At 36.8% G+C, this 16,969-nt stretch overlaps 1 protein-coding gene across 2 annotated transcripts in view; it reads right to left on the bottom strand.

Moving 5' to 3' along the window:
* Positions 1-16,969, bottom strand: part of LOC145984552 (protein O-linked-mannose beta-1,2-N-acetylglucosaminyltransferase 1-like) — an 86,173-nt gene that overhangs the window by 5,634 nt on the left and 63,570 nt on the right. For both annotated transcript variants that reach the window (XM_083118200.1, XM_083118201.1), the window contains 4 exons: positions 10,848-10,980; positions 10,108-10,257; positions 4,785-4,955; positions 1,635-1,766 (listed from right to left, as the gene is read on the bottom strand). In XM_083118200.1, the coding sequence (XP_082974326.1) occupies positions 1,635-1,766; positions 4,785-4,955; positions 10,108-10,257; positions 10,848-10,980 (586 nt within the window). The remainder of the gene's footprint in view (positions 1-1,634; positions 1,767-4,784; positions 4,956-10,107; positions 10,258-10,847; positions 10,981-16,969) is intronic.

Raw genomic sequence — 16,969 nt, 5'->3', positions numbered from 1 at the left:
TTTGTATTTTCAAGCCCCCAAAACTCCATAACTACGCCACACAGGAAGCTACAATTTCTCAGGATTTCATATCTTCATGAAGACTACCGAATAGTAGAGTTTCAGAAAATTCTGAGATGGTCGGGTTGTGGACTTTGTTGATTTGGCATGGAATGACCCAAGAAATGAAATGATCCTTATTTTCTAATGAATAGTAACAAGAGAAGAGAGATAGGTATTCCTCGTATTTTTGCAAAAAACTAATTTCCAGTCTGTGGTGATAACAAACTCTATTTAGTTTAAAATAAATGTATCAGATGTAACCCATTACGAAGGGTCTTCAGGATGATGATGATAACATCAAGCCTTGCAATCAAGGGGCCCTGGATTCCATACCCAGTGGAGACAAATAAAAGTTTGGATCCCACTTTATACTGTAGGCCCAGTTCCGATTAGCCTATCTGTGGACTTGAAAAAAAAACCTAACTAAGAACTTGTCGCAAAATGCTGCCTATATAAAGAATGGTAACAACGAAAATAATTTCGGAAAGCAACAATACACAAAGCACCTCAAATCCACACTGGATTACAACATGAGATACTATTCGTCACATAAGAATTATTATTTTAGAGTTCAAATTCTGACATTTGCAGAAATTTGCAGCCTTGGAATTCATTGTTTCTCTCAATAATTAAGTGCTTTGCATTGCTCTAGCTCACACAGAGCTCTAGCTCTTCGTGTGAGCTTAGATTAAATCCTTCACACAACTTAGCTATTTGCTTGCTACATCTTAACAGAACTTCTGTTGAACGTCGCTCGTGAAATATATTTTATCAATCAGTTCTTAATTCACCTTTTAATTTTCACATCTATTTTTATTTTTGTTATTTTGTGCTTTTCTGCCACTTTCGGGCAATCGCAACGATGAAGAAACAATATATGATATGATAAATAGAACGTTCAAAAAGAAAAAGAACACCAATGTCCAGACCGGTATTCGAATCTAGGATCCTTGACGTAAAGTCATCTAGTGCTACCACACAATCAATTTTCACATAGAAACTTACACACCTCTTCCTTACATATGTATTTTGTTTTACCTGCTGCAACTCTCTTATGGTGAACACTAACATCTCATTTCAGGTTTATCTAATATTGATTACACAATTTCCAGAATTCTAAGGTCTTTTTTTGTCAGTAGACACCTTGTTTCTCTACATCAAATACATTAACTCACTTAGCAGACAGAAGCCTCTCCCATAAGTTAGCCTCTATGGATGAGGTGCGTACTTTCAAACTTGCCACTAAATACAAAAAACAAAAAAACAATCATAGCTAGAGAAGAATTGTCATACAGAGATGCAATGCATCCCCTCCCCCTTCTAGAATGACAAGGCTTTTAGCACAGGTAAAATTTATACATTGTACACCCTTGAGCAAAAAAAAACAAAAAAAACTGCCCACCCTCGAAAATGTCCAAGTCCAAATCTGCACGATGTGACAACAAGGTGCGGCAGTATAGCAAACCTCAAGTACCGAAAAGTAATATCATCAGAATGCCAAAACTGAGTTAGGATTTACTGATTTAAATTCATTGGGGAAAAAAATCCACTTGCATGAAAAAGTGAATTAAAACAGGTTTTTAATTAAATACCTCAAAATGTTTTTGTAGACACCTCTTGGTTTGTTGCACCCTGCTGGAAGAATTTTTAAACACCTTGCAAGAATTCTAAGTTTTTCATCAGGTGAACGTGGATCTTCCTTGAAGTATATAGCATATACTTTTCTGTCAATGAAAAAAAAATGAATTCATTATGTAGTTAGAATGAAGGTTTTCATACATAAAACACACAAACACCTACATTCATTACATGGAACAAATACTGTATTTACTCAAGTAATTTTTTCCAAAATTCTTGCTCCCAAAAACTGTGGTGTGTATTTTGCATGGAACAATTTGGATAGGCAACATGAAACCATGAATGTTTTCACTATGTCACTGAATTTAACATGTGTATATCAACAGGCGCAAATACAAATTACCAGGTTGGATTTTTTCAGTAATTAAAAAAAAAAAAACTACAAACGTGAAATGGCAGTTTTCCATGATTTTTTTACTATGTATCAGAGCATTTTGAGGCATCATGAAAAGTGGTACCATTCTTGTAGAATTCAAGCATGTACCTCCTGTCACATGGAATGCATGCATATCAGTGGTATTTGTTGGGCGAGAAATAATAGAAAATAACTTCCTGGCCACTGCATATCCAAAATGTAATTCTGATCTCTCTTCTTCTACTACACAATAAACAAGGTGGTTACAGAAGTGAAAGAATTGGGATGCTAACACAGTGGAGAGAGAAGGATGAGGTGGAATGGGTTGGTGACTCATTGAATAGGTATATCATTCACTCTTGATCAGCTTACTAACAGCTTTACAACCTACAACTAAGAAAGCCAATTCTTGAAACCGAATTGTACTGTGCATTATATATGAGATATATAAAAACCAGGGTGTGCATTATACACACACACTCATTATACATGCGTAGGAGCATTTTTGATGAAAACACTAAATGTGAAAAACATATTCTAATGTTAATTTTTCATGTTTTTGAAAGGTGTTAGGTGTATTTTGCTACCATGTTTTGTCATGAAATGATGTGAAATGAACTACAAAATGTGAAATGAACTATACATGTGTAAATATGGTAATGCAATTTAATACTTCAGTTCGGAAAAATAAATTCACAGACCCTGGGGCAAAAAAATGAATCCCACACAGAGTGGAACACCAATTTTACATTTAAAAAGGGCATGTGCTTAAGGACCCGGGAGGAGATGGGTTCTCGGGGAGACAGGGGACAAAGTCCCAAGGTGGACTTTGGGGGCAAGTGGGTGACTCAAGAACATAATGCAGATAAGACTTGGTACTTACTAGTTATTAGTAGAGGCATGCATATTTCATTTTTGATGAAAACACAAAATGTGAAATACCATTGTAATGTTAATTTTTCATGTTTCTGAAAGGTGTGGGGTGCATTTTCCTACCCTGTTTTGTCACGATATGATGCAAAATGAACTGCATCACTCTTTAAGGTGAGGAATTACAGTTATGCACCATGTGTGCATTTATTTCAATTTCGCCAGAATGGGCAATGCTACTAAAAAAAATCTGGGCATATGCAAAACTCCATGTTGCAAGCGGAAGTGTATTTCTTATGTCGATTGTTAAGCTAGACACGATACTTGAAAAATATGATAAGTGAGAATTGTCAGAATCCCATGTATTCCTTATGGAAAAAAAAAAACACATTATCAAACTGCCCTTTTTTCATTGATATCTTTTTCTATGCCATTAGAAGTTTGATATTCCCAAGAAAACATATCACACAATACTCTCATAAGTATATCTCGTAGCCTCTTGCAGCCATCCTGGCAGTGTTGTCAAACCTGATGCACATAAAAGAGCTAAATTTCACATTAAATTGAATTAAAACTGACTTCCAAGGAGCTAGATTTACGAAGGCTGGATAAAGTGCCTCTTAGGGTAATTTTAATTTTAGGTGTCATAGGGTTGGGGGTGCCGCTATTATCGTTAACTTTAAAGTAATGACAATTTATTCTAAGATTTCCGGCAGCATCACTCATCTGAATAATCCACAGATAGTTGTATGAAATTGAAAATAAAGGAAGGATTACTGGATAACAATATTATGTCATCTCCAAGGCTCTATACAAAAGTAGCCGGGAAGGTGAGATGCAGCCAGTATAACAATTTCACGTCACATGCAAAATGTATGCTCACAGCAAAAGTTGGTCTATGTGGGCCAGAGCCCGTGATGGCATCATATTGGGGCATGGGGTGGGCACCCCAGTTCACAGCCAAATGTGAATCTGGAAGAGCAAGATCTGGCCCCAAAAGAGCTAATTTGGCAACACTGACTCAGAAGGATGAACCTGGCGCAAACTGTTCTGCATGCCCTTAACATAAAATTTAGAGTTTATTTACCGATGTGGCACTTTCTGAAGTTTGAATTATCCTTCGAGTTATGTATTCATGGAAAATTGATTAATTCTGCTGTAAATATTTGAATGGACCCCTTTATACAGGAATAAAATTAATAAATGTGCTATTAGAAGGGATGTGTTTATTTTGTGTAATAAGTGTGTTTTTTAAATCAAATTTAGGATTATATTCATAATTTTAAAACCAAAATGTAATTTTATATACCACTTTTGATCTGATTTTTCATTGCTATAACACCAACATTTTTTTAACCCGAAATTGACTGTTTTGTACCAAATTTTTGTTTTTTTATTTACCAAAAATATGTGCCTCCACTTATTAGTATATTGGTGACATGTACAGTATTGCCTGACATAGCATCCATTTGCATCTACTATGGAATGTGTAATCTCTAGAAAAATGATATGTTAGATTTACTTCTGCACACTACACTGGGAATCAATGGTTCTGTGTTAACTACACAGTTCTAGAACCACATCCTGATGACTGCTACTAAGCAATTTGATTTGATTTAATTTGTTGTTTTAAGTCCACTTTATGCACAGTAAGGCTAATCAGGACTGGACCTACAGTTTAAAGTGGAATCCAAACCACTATGTGTCTCCACCGGGAATCGAACCTGGGACCCCTTGATTACAAGGCGACGACGCTACCACTGCGCCATCGGGGAAGCCTGCTACTAAGCAACTCCAACATGAATTCTGAAAGACAATTAATTCCATAAAGAGATACAATGCAGTAAAATAAGTTCAAAAGCATCTTCTAGTAACTTACCCTCGAAATTCATAGATAATAGAGACTGCTGCAATATGCTGGGATTCACATCTTTCAATGTCTCTTTTGGTTACATTTAATGGTATACTCTGCTGCATTAGTCCTGCAACTTGCTGGAAGTATCTATCTTTAACTAGGTCCTGGGGCCTGTCAATCCATGCTGATGCATTTCTGTAAAAATAAAGAATATATGTCTAGCAGTGTTTACTCAAGAATTGAAACCTTAAAGATTAGGGACATGCATTTTTCATTTTGGTCAAAACATGAAATCTGACATTACACACTGCATTATTTTAAAACTTTTTTTGAAAGGTATGAGCTATATTTTCCTACCATATTTTATCCTGAAATTAGGGGAAAGTAGGGCAAGTGAGACAGGCTGGGCAAGTGCATCCATCCTAGCTAAATTGTAAACCATGACAGAAAAATTACCCCACAAGAAACTAATTGGTGGCTGGAGAGGCTGTGTGTAAAGCAGCTGTAAATTCAATCTGAAAATTTAGGATTTTACAGTTTAGTATTTACTTTTGGTGTTATCTTCATAAGGATCATGGTATATTTAGAAACAGATTACAGTATATTAAATAGAAAATGCTGCTCAAGTTCATAGGAAGCCAATCTTCAAGTTCCTATGGAAATATCTTCAAGTTTGCATGGTTTTACTGATCATCAAATTCATAAGAACTGCTCTTCAAGGCTGTAGGTCCAAATCTACAGGGTGTCTGAGAAGTCTCTGTATCTCTAGATTACATATTATCCCTAGATGCACAGGCACAGGAAATAGTACAATAACAAGTGACAATCCTGCACAAAGGAAAGTGCTGTGGCACCATCTGTCATTGGCCAGTGCAGGGGCATATTCAAGCTGTGGAGGCCTACAAGCATGAGAAGAGTGTTATAGCCAGGCAGATTGAGCTGCACTGTGGATTGCCACTGCTCAATTCCAGACAGAAGAACAATATCCAGGTGGGTGAAACAGTGGCATGAAAGGGCTCCATTAAAATGTCCATCGAGTCTGTGTGGCTCTCCAGCAAAGTCCACAATGTTTGCTCACATAGTGATACAAGGACACTGCACATAGTTTTGGTTCGCTTCATTGGATTACAAAGTGTGATTTACAGTTCCACTCACATAAATTGCAATTTGTGCAACAGCTGTGGCCAGGAGATAAGGTTACACCCATGGGGGACATTTGCTTCATGATATTTCCAAAATATAGATATGGTGCTTGGTGTTGGTGTCTGTGTTATTGTATAAACATGGTGCTTGAAAAACTCAATATGCTGACCAAGGCAGAAATTTATTTTATTATAAAACATAAACTAAACGTAACGTTTCAACCTTCTAGCAAGGTCTTCTTCAGACTCTGCACCAAGTACAAATGTAAAAAGGTACAAAACAGGATGATATATATATACACAAACATTACTCCCCTCCAGACTATTAGAAAGTTGTTATGGAACATTCTAGCAGGTGGCTTTTCCTTGTCAACTGTACTTTCACCTAAAAGGCTAAACATATTTTCTTCCATCTAGAATGTGGTTGGACTCTTTATCTCACGCTCTTTTTCCTTCATTCTTCTTCCTTCTTCTCTCCTCTTTCTCTCTTGTCCTTTCCACTCTTTCTAACACCTTCTTCCATTCTTTGTTTATCTTCAGTCCCCCATTCCAGTTCATTGCGTCTTCTTCACTTTTCTTCTCTATTTCCTTGGCCTCCTTCCATTTTCTCACTAGTATTCTCTTCTCCCTTCCTATCTGCTTAGCCTCATCCCACTTATGTCATGTCCTGTTTCTCTTGTGTGTTTAAATATCGCATTTCTCTCTCTCTCTTAAGTCGTACATCATCCCTATGTTGTTTCAACCTGTCTTTCAGCATCTTTTTCGTTTCTCCTATGTACACACTCTGACATTCTTTACATTTCACTTCGTAGATAATCCCTTCCTCTTCCTCTTTTTTCCTTTTTCTTGTTTGCATTCTTCACTATTCTTAAGATGCTTCTCCCTCCCTTCCTGTACATTTTAATGCCCGCTTTCCTAAGCACTTTGCCTATCTTTTCTGTGGTCTTCCCCATATCCTTATTCCAAACCTCCTCTCTTTTTCTTTTTCTTCCAATTCTCCCCTGCCACTTTTCTTCCTTCTTCTGTTTATGTCCAGTCCATCCTCCTTCTCATAGCCATTCTTTTCCAGCCGTTTCCATAGGCTATTTATTTTGCCTTCTTTTTCACATTTTTTCATGCATATTTTCTTGATTCTGTCCTCCATATTCTTTATAAAATTTATTTTTGTCACCTCACTTACATCACATCTTTTGTTGCAGAATACCCCTGCTGCACACTTCTTCTGTTGCCAAGCGGTTTCAATTTCTTGTCCTCTCTTCCTTTTCATCAATACGGAGGTTGTTCGCTTTACATCCGACCATTTTCGATTGGGTGCTGCCACCTGGTCTGCTGGCAGGAGTAATGTTGTGTCTGACCTTGTTATGAAATGTTATGAATGTTATCAAATGGTGCTGAAAATCAACCGGTATTGGGAGTGTTACATAATGGCCCTTTTCCATACTAAGTTTTCATACGTACGCATTGTGAAACAGTGTTGGGAGAATGGGTTAACACTCGGGGTGACTACTGCGAAAGGTATTGTGGCCCGTTACACACAACAGGCTCTCCTTGCGAAACATTCACCCACGAAAACCACCAGGAGAAGGGCTGCAAGCTATGTACACCACCTTCTACCGCGTCACATTGCCGAATGTAGGACGAACTGCAGGAAACGGTATAAAAAGTACCTGGCGGGTTCCAAATGCAAGAAGGTTGTCACAATGGATTAATCATATGTCCATCTCACTGCTGGTGGTCACATTCGGGCGATCACATTGGAGTCATACCGCCAGAACATCACTACGTTTTTATCAGAAAATGGCAGAGGAATTAGGAATTCGTGTCATTCAGTTTGAAGACATTCCTGTAAAAAGCCCAGATGCCAGTCCAATGGAATTTTGCGCATTTGGACTGTTGAAATGATGTCTTCAACATTGCCGCCTGCACACCCTGGATGGTCTATAGAAAGCTTGCAGGGAGGAGTGGGACAGAATTCCCATGCCTGTCCTGTGCCGGAGCTTGCTGCAATGGAAACTGCGATGCCGGGCGATAGTCCACAATGCTGGGGGTCCAATAGAACATGATCAGTGGTGGCGCCATGGTATCTCTTAAGGTGAGTTCCCATCAAAAATGGTCGGATATAAAGCGAACAACCTCTGTATATCTAGGTAGCTTATCTTTTTTTCTTCTTCTATTTCAAGTTCCAATAATATCCCTCTTTCTTAATCTTGTATTTCTTTGTCGAGCTGCCTCTTCGTTCCCTTCCATATGACAAAACAATCGTCCACATATCTGCAAAACAGAATTATTTTGTCACCTCCTTTTTCTACCAAGAAAAAGAAAAAGGAGGTGACAAAATAATTCTGTTTTGCAGATATGTGAACACTTTTTTTACAGGGGGCAGAAAGGGGGGGGAAGAAAATATGAAAAAAGTGAGGCGAGGAAGAAGGAAGGAAAACTGGAAGAAGAAGGAGTGGAGTGAATAATCAACTTCCCCCTCCGGATCACACCCCATCCAAAAAAGTGTTCTCCCTTCTCCTTCCTCAACTTTATTTTCGGGCCCAATTTCCAAAATTACTGTGAGCATTTTTCAACAAATGTTCTGTATCACAACATTTTCACTATTTTTCTTTTTGAAAACTGAGTTGTAGATTTTTTGAAACTTTCAGTCTTAACAAATATTTTATCTCAAACAAACCTGTGCAAATCTCTTGAAGAAATTATTTTAACAATTGCACAACCAACAATTCTCTGCTTTGAAGAAGATACACACCAAACTTTCATAGATATTTTAAAAAGAATCCTATGAGCCGTGGTGTCTAGTCTGTAGGGTGTATGTCTACCACATGGGAAACCCAGGTTTGATTCCAGGGTGGGTGATCTAAGGTTGGAATTTTTCCAACCTTGTTCCTGCAAAAGCAGCTCTGGGGCTCACCCAGACTCAAAACAATGGGTAACCGAGTGGGTAAGGGTGGCTGGAGCATGATGCTGATCACATCACCTCCAAAAATTACCAAGATAGAGAATGTGCCTTCATGGCACAGTGCTATATGCATGGGGAACTTTACCTTACCCTATGGGTAGGATTTGATTTAAACTACATTTGTAATAAAATAAAAGCAGACCCATTTTATTTATATATGTAAATTCATTTAGTCAGAAATACAAAAACGTTCAATTGTTTGTTATTGATTTTATCTAACATAGCATATTTATACTGCTAGATTAGTTACTATGGTAGGAAAAAAAAAGAAAGATGCAGTTATCAATTGAAATTAAGGAACTGAACAACTGGTATACTCCATTTGCCACCATCTTTGACACAAAGTGAGCACTAGAAGATAAGAAACCAATTACTCTACTCAATTCTTTGAGTAAGTGCTGTGTGATTTACATGGGCTCACGTACACATATTTGTTCAGACTCAATATTTAAGTGAGTGGGTAGGGAGACTGATTGGTTGATTTTATTAATTTTACTTCACTTTTCTGGCACTTTTAGCTAATCACAAACATGAGGATGAGTGATGATATGATGAAATTGATGAAAGGACATGCACAAAGAATACCTATGCCCAGACTGAGATTTGAACCTGGGACATCTGACATTGTAGTGCTTTGTTCTAACCACTCTGCCATGGAGGTCGGTGAGTGGACAGGGAGAATACATTTTACTTATTAATTTTGATACATCTCAAAAAATAATAATAAGAAGAAGAATGAGTCAACAACCATGCCAATCTATTTGTTTTGACTGATACTTGTAGTATCAGTATGTGAAGTATAGGTTTAAAATTAATCAACAATACTGGCATATAGTTTCTGAAAGTAGGTCCATAAAAATGTCACATAATACTTTTGCAAACTCTAAGTATCCTACAAATTATGCAAAATTGTATTTAACTGTGCACCAACATTGTGTGACAAAAGTAAATTTTATAATTAAAAATGATAGCTGTTTCAATATTCCAATAATGCCTTACACAATTCTTCGAATATTTTTGAAACTATGGTAGATTGATTACAATGGGATGTTCATACATTAATTTTATAAATATTCTGAGCATGAATTTTAATTGTTACAATGTTCAAACATAAGTATTGCTACTGGTGGAAATCGGTAAGAGTATCACTATGGTATTGGTTCAAAGTTGTATCTGCTAAGGCATAATAATAATAATTGGGTGTATCACACAAAATTTGATGCTGTAGCTAAAAGAAACTTACAAGTTTGTGATCCTTGGATGAAGAAATATATCACTATCATTTTCTACTGACATCATGACATCAACAGGCCTTCGAAGTACTCGAGACACATCAGGTATTATTATGTGACCTCCACTTTCTCGGACAATATCAGGCCAACCAATGTGTGATCTGTAATTGAAAGATAATGTTATTTCATCTGCACAAATATATTAGGGATGGAACAGATTAATTGGTGCTCTACGAGTATGGGCCAATCACTGATCCAATATAACTATAAACATCTTACAATTTAGTGCAATACTGTGTCGTTATAATTTTTATGGATATACAGTGGAACCTTGATTTTACAATTTCCTACATTCAATCTTGATGATCCCAGGAAAGGAAAATGTTAAAAAAATTTACCTCGATTTTACATTTTCCCACATTTAAAGTTATTTCAGCTTGGTCCCTGAAAAACGTAAAATAGAGGTTCCACTGTAAACACATAATCTCCATTCTGTACTTTTTTCTAAAAGTAAATGTCTAAATATGCAGCTTATTTTGTTTTGAAAAAGCTTGGTTCATCAGGTAACATACATTTCTTAAGGACAATGAACCATTTGGAATTTTATATTGAATCGGTAGAATATCAGCTGTCAACATCTGTAAATTTTATATCGGTAGTTTATCAGGATTTGCCAAAATTTCATATTGGCTAATTCCTAAAATATATACCATTTACAGCATAATCTATTTGTAAAAGAAAATGTTCATACCTGTCTTTACAGCATGAACTGAATTTTCCTTCAATGAAATTGTTGTATACTCGTAGTGGCATCAGATATCCTAAACCTGGAAACTCTTCTACTCTATATGCTAGGTGTGGGTTACTTGACAAGCCCTCATAACCTAATAAAAGAAGAATAAGCATAAGATCACTCACTACAACAATAGCTTTTTTCAAATACACACGAGAAAGAATGTCAGAAGGAAAAGGTAATTTAGCAAACCATATTCATGTACCAGGCAGAACATATTTTACAATGACAAACATATATGAACAACAGAAGTCACATTTTCATCATCACTTGTAAAAATACTGCATTCCTATGATAATTTGCATGTAATGGATACACTATAGTCATTAACATAGATTCTCTATTTTGGGAGAGAGACATGCAATCTCTACTAGAAATGTAAACATCTGTAAAAAAGCTTCAAACAAAAATGATAAGTATATTACTGTAGATTGGTTGAATGTAATTAAGACGTCATCTGCAAGTGAAATGAAATTCCCATTAACCTCTGTCATATGAACAATTTCAAATCAATATCCACGATGATCATGCAAAGAAGGACTTTGCACCCACTGTTATCACTGGGACAATAGCTGCAGTAAAATATGCAACATATGTACTACTGTAGTGTTAGGCATAAGTAATCATTCCATCAAGAGCATTGTAGAACTTCAGTAGAAGATACAAGTTTATTGCCTTGAAAAACCAATGCAAAATAGAGTTATATCACAGAAAAACTATGTAATTTATTTTTAAATCCTACAACAAAGGGGACTGTGATAAAGTGAAAATGAGCTGAGACACATATTTTGTTTAAGAATTAAATTATTTTTGTTGGTTTGATTGACTGATTTCTTATATTATGAGCACTTCAGAACATAGGCTATTTTTGCCCATCACACAATATGGGGATAAGCCACTTAACTAAAAAAAAAAATTGAGGACAAGCCCCCTAACAAGAAAATAAAATGCATGTTAAAAATTTCCTTACTCAAGTTTTGAAACTAATTCAACCATTCACTACTAAACCAGACTTAAAACTATAGTGTCTGTGTGGACTAAAAATCATCACACCTAGGCAAAGAGCTGAGGCTGAAAAGGGATACTCAGCACACACAAGGACTTGATTGATTGAAATAATTTTATTTGGTGTGTCAGCACTTAGGCTATTTGACCCATCACACTATATGGGGACCAGCACCTTATCATAACTAAGCACATCACGCTGCGATGCCAGGGGTCCCGGGTTCGAATCCTGGCCTGGGCATGGATGTTTGTGAGTGTACATTCATCAATTCCATCATATCATCACTCATTCCCATCTTTGCAAATTAGCCAAAAGTGGCACATAAAGCGAAGTAAAATAAACTAAATCAATCAATCAATTATCATAACTAAAATCAACACTCATCTCCGAGGACTAGAACATGGTGGCTACTCTAGGACCTTGATAAAATTCAAGTATAATTCCCGGTTTTCAAGGCTAACTTTCTGAAAATTCAAGGGTATGAGCAGATGTATTCTCTATTTCTACCTTACGTATTATTGCCTCTCACTGCTAACACCCATACACACATAAATACATTAACAATATAAAGGGTCTGTGCGATTCCAATTGATCCAAAAATTCTAATTCAATTCAATTAAATGGTACATATATTTAAAAATTTTAATTTAAAGTGTGGAGTTTACATTTACCATTTCACATACTCAAGACTCGAAATACATCTACAAAAGCAATTCACAAATGTTATGGGATATACTTATCTATGAATATTTGTTAATTGTATAAGAATTTCAAACTCCAATTTACCTACTCCAATTTACCTAATGAACTTCAATATATCTTATATTGCAATAATCTTCCATCTCTCAGATAGATTGTTCTGCAAAGGACACTAACAAAGCAAACAAACTGAGAGAATTTGGTTTTATTTTCCACGCACATTTCTTTTATTTTCCTTTGTCGATAAAATAAAAAATATAACTGTGAAAAAAAGCCTCAGAGCATTAATAAATATGTATAAATTCAATGGGATTTGAATTATTAACAGTTGCAATTTTCACATCCACAGAGAAAAATTTACGTCGAATTCACGCATAATTCCCAAAGACAATAATTCACGCATAATTCCCAGATTTCAAGGAATTCACCGGTGAGTAGCCACCTTGGAGAATCTCCTTACCTAGTTAAAATCCGAGGTTGTAAAGGGGCACTCAGCACATACTGGACAAAAACACAGTCCTACAAAGGATTATTCTGGTGGTGGGTCCACATGCCAGAGCTTCGTTGGCCTTCCAACATTGCTGTTACTGAGGTGTACTGCATGGAAGAGAGGTTGACTGTTGGGTGCCTTCTCAAAATGTCACCCCTTGCACACCTTATGTTGGTTTGAAACTAAGCTTTTGAACCAATGACCATATTATCTCCCCACCCCCTTTCTTTAGATTGCTCAAACACTGCAATATAATTTTGGAGAAGAAAGTATACAACAATTTTGGTAAGGTATAGCTCTGTATTGAAAGTACATCAAAGACATTTTACAATATGAAATATGACATGAATGTTAATAATGTGCCAATATTTAATACTAGTTTTCTAAGGCATCAGCCTCAATAATGGTGCTTTTTTCAGTTGTGAAATTTGAAGTTTGATATATTGGAAATAGTGAACTGCAAATCATACCTTGCATTTTGTTCAGCATGATCAGACTATGAAGTGAGGCCCATAAAAGTGTCCTTACGTTACAGTAATTAGAAGTATGAAAATAAATATATCTTTTTATGGAAAATTAATTGCCCTTGACCTCCTTCCTCCCTTTTCTGTAGACAATGTTGGTACATGAGGGTTGGAAACAGTACCTAAATGTTGACTGCTATATGTTTCTGAAAGTACTTACGCTGAAGATAATTCCTTTGCAAGCAGATTTGTGACATATAAGGATATGATGATACAGGTGTCGATCAATGGTTCGAAGATGGTATGCCAGATTCAAAGCAGGGAATTTCAACCTGGAAGACAGGCCATTAACAGTGGATGATGGCCAAATTAAGGCACAAATTGAGTCTCGCCCAAGATCATCACTGCAGAGATGCTGAACATGCCTAAAAGAATTGTTTATGAACATTGGTGAAACTTGGATACACCTTGAGCTACGATACTTGGGTTCCACATGAACTGTCATGAAAAAACAGCCTTCATCATTAATATCCCTGAGATATGCTACTTAAATGGAACAAAACATTTTGTTTAAATGAATGGTGACTGGAAGGGCCGCAGTTAGGGGTGTGCGACGCATGCCACCGCACAGGGCCTCGCGCTTCGAGATATTTAATATTATTGACTCTTTTATTCACATTCATTTCTGTGAAAAATTGATCACATTAGAATAGATAAAATAAAAGAGAAGAAACTACATTAGGAATACAGCTTTATTTGCAGTCATACTATAGAAAAGGAAACCAAAATCAAAAACGGGGACAGCGAGCCTGCTGTGAAAATAAAATTTCAGCACTAACAGTGGAGTTCCTTGTTAGTGGTCTCAACCTTGTATCGATTCCCTGTCATAAACTCTATTGTTCGATAGAGTGCAGGCATCCTTGTGATTCCTTGCATTGAAACAGAGCTCCCACGTCCCAAATTTGAGGATGGGGAATTTACGTTGTCGGTAAATTGAGAACAGATGTCAAGAAGAGGATAGACCATGACATTTTGCCTTTTGTGTGAACAGATTTGCAGCTAAATAAAAATAAATATTTGGAGATACTTTTATTTTTACTTTATTGAAACCCAAGGAAGGATTTGCAGATATCGCGGATTTTACCACTATGCCAATGAAGCAAAAAAGGCTAATCCCCAGGTGGTATTTGAAGAGTGGATGAGGGTGAATTGCCCCTCTGATTTCTCTATCCCCCTGTGGTCAAAGTTGGCCTGATTTCTGCCCACTTTGGGGGAAAGTAGAAGTTGAAGAACCTTGTCCTATGGTTGCTAATGTTTTGCTCTTAGGGGAGCAAATGTATGTTCTAATCTTTATAATGTCCCAATGCTTCAGGAGCAGTTAACTGAAATTCCTCACATTGGAAATTTTCAAATGGCACAATGGGCTCTCCTCCCTCGCCAGTTTATTGACAGAAAATTATGTGGCGTCAAACTTTTACTTCAATTAACCAGAGCGCACACAGAGGTGGGCTGATAGTGGCGAGGACCGCATTATCAGATACGCGTATTTGGGGATGATTGTTTTTCTTAAAATATAAAGTTCAACAGTACATATTTTTCTTAAATACATGTAATATTGTAATATGTAAATAAAAGTTTACAAGTTGGCACATGCTGCAATGATGTGGGGGAGAAGGGAATCAGAATGCACTTGTGCAAACATATTTAGTTTGCTAGGTGAACGGAATGATGAATTTCAGGGGAAGGTAGATCAATTAAAGTGAATTTGAATTTGAATTTAAAATTGTGGGTGCGTCAGCACTAAGGCTATTTTGCAGCCGTCACATTATACAGGGTCCAGCCCCTTATCATTTCAAATAACAACTCTATCGTTGCAGAACTAAAATCATAAAATATTAAAATGTTCTGACTTTCGTTAAAAGCTGAGGCTGTAAAGGGGCACTCAGCACACATAAGGACAAAGGAACAGGACAATACAAACAAAATTATACTGGCCATGGGGCCAGTCGCCAGAGCCTCGTTAGTCTTCAGTCCAGGGTGTACTAACGTGGAAGTGAGGTTGACATTTGGGTGTACTATGTGGAAGGTCACCCCTTACACCCCATCAATTAAAGTGTTAAGCTAAGTGATTTCAGTTATGAAATAGTTACACTGTCTTAATTAGATGCTTTACGAGGATTATGACATGATGTGGGTGAACGCCATTGGCCTTGGGTATGGCGACCCCTGGGATTGACGACGTGAGGGATACATTTTATCTGAGAGGTTATCTACATTGTACTTTCTAAAAGAATTTCCCTCGATTACAAAATACCAAATATTTATACTTCCACAACACATGCGTAAAGAATAGCATTCGTAGTAGAAAGTGTTAGGTGGGGGATTTTGTTCGAGTTTTGGGGGTAGTTAGGGGGATTCTTTGCATAAGCAAAGGGACTTATTAGCTGGGGAATACCATTCTCTTGCACCCCTCCCCCCACTGCACCTAGAGCATTGGATTTTAAATAACACACAAATATTTATTTTCGTCTATGGATCATGGGTGGATATTCCGTGGAATGAAGGTTCTAAAGTAGAACGCATGCTAATTTATTAAATGTGTTTTTGTTGTCAATTTACTTTTACAGTTTCGTTCAAACCATTCTATCACATATCTTCTTCTAGGGTTGTAAAAATCATGAGAGGTTTCTCCTCGTCTGTATGAGGTCGCTCACCTTGGCATATTTTGTGCCACTTCAGGGGCAAAGGAGCTTTCGGCCACCTCAGCCATATGGTCAGTAGGGTGGATCGAAAAACCGTTTTTTTCGAAATCGGTCTGCGGCTAGTGCTTAAAGTTTGTGGTTGATGGTCCTTATAACCCATATAAAATTCCAGCTTGATCGGATAATATCTTCAGGCTGCGCTTTTTAGTCAAAATTTTAAATTTTTATGAAAAAATGTCAAAAATTTGCAATTTTTCCTGATGGTTTCACGATGTTTCTGGAGTGATTTAATGGCAAAAAATTACATATATTGCTTGTATGTTGCTTAATATTAACGATTTAGTGTGTTTGAATCACGGAAAATGGTTTCTTAGTTCGCCAAAATTCGTCAAAAAATGCCAAATATACAGAAATGTTACGGATGTTTAGTAGGCAATAACCCGCTATAATTACTCGACCCTACCGACTAAATTTACTAAAAACGATAAGGTAATAGGAAAGGAAGTAAACTGCAGCTCTTAGTTCATCGACTAATCGACTATCCAACACTCACCACGAGGAGGTGGCAGCAATCGAGTGCCGCCCGCCCACATACCCAGGTAGACTGGCCTATTTAAGTTTTATAGTCCGCTTTGGTATAAAACTTTGGTAAAATTTTCCTGTCCTCCAATCGAGCTCTAATATAGCCATCTCAGGAGTCATAACCGCATACAGCAATT

The sequence above is a fragment of the Lepisma saccharinum genome, chromosome 2 (genome assembly GCF_977018435.1).
Source record: "Lepisma saccharinum chromosome 2, izLepSacc3.1, whole genome shotgun sequence".
Classification (NCBI taxonomy): domain Eukaryota; kingdom Metazoa; phylum Arthropoda; class Insecta; order Zygentoma; family Lepismatidae; genus Lepisma; species Lepisma saccharinum.
Note: the sequence above shows the minus strand (reverse complement) of the source record. Positions and strands in the feature narration are given on the sequence as shown.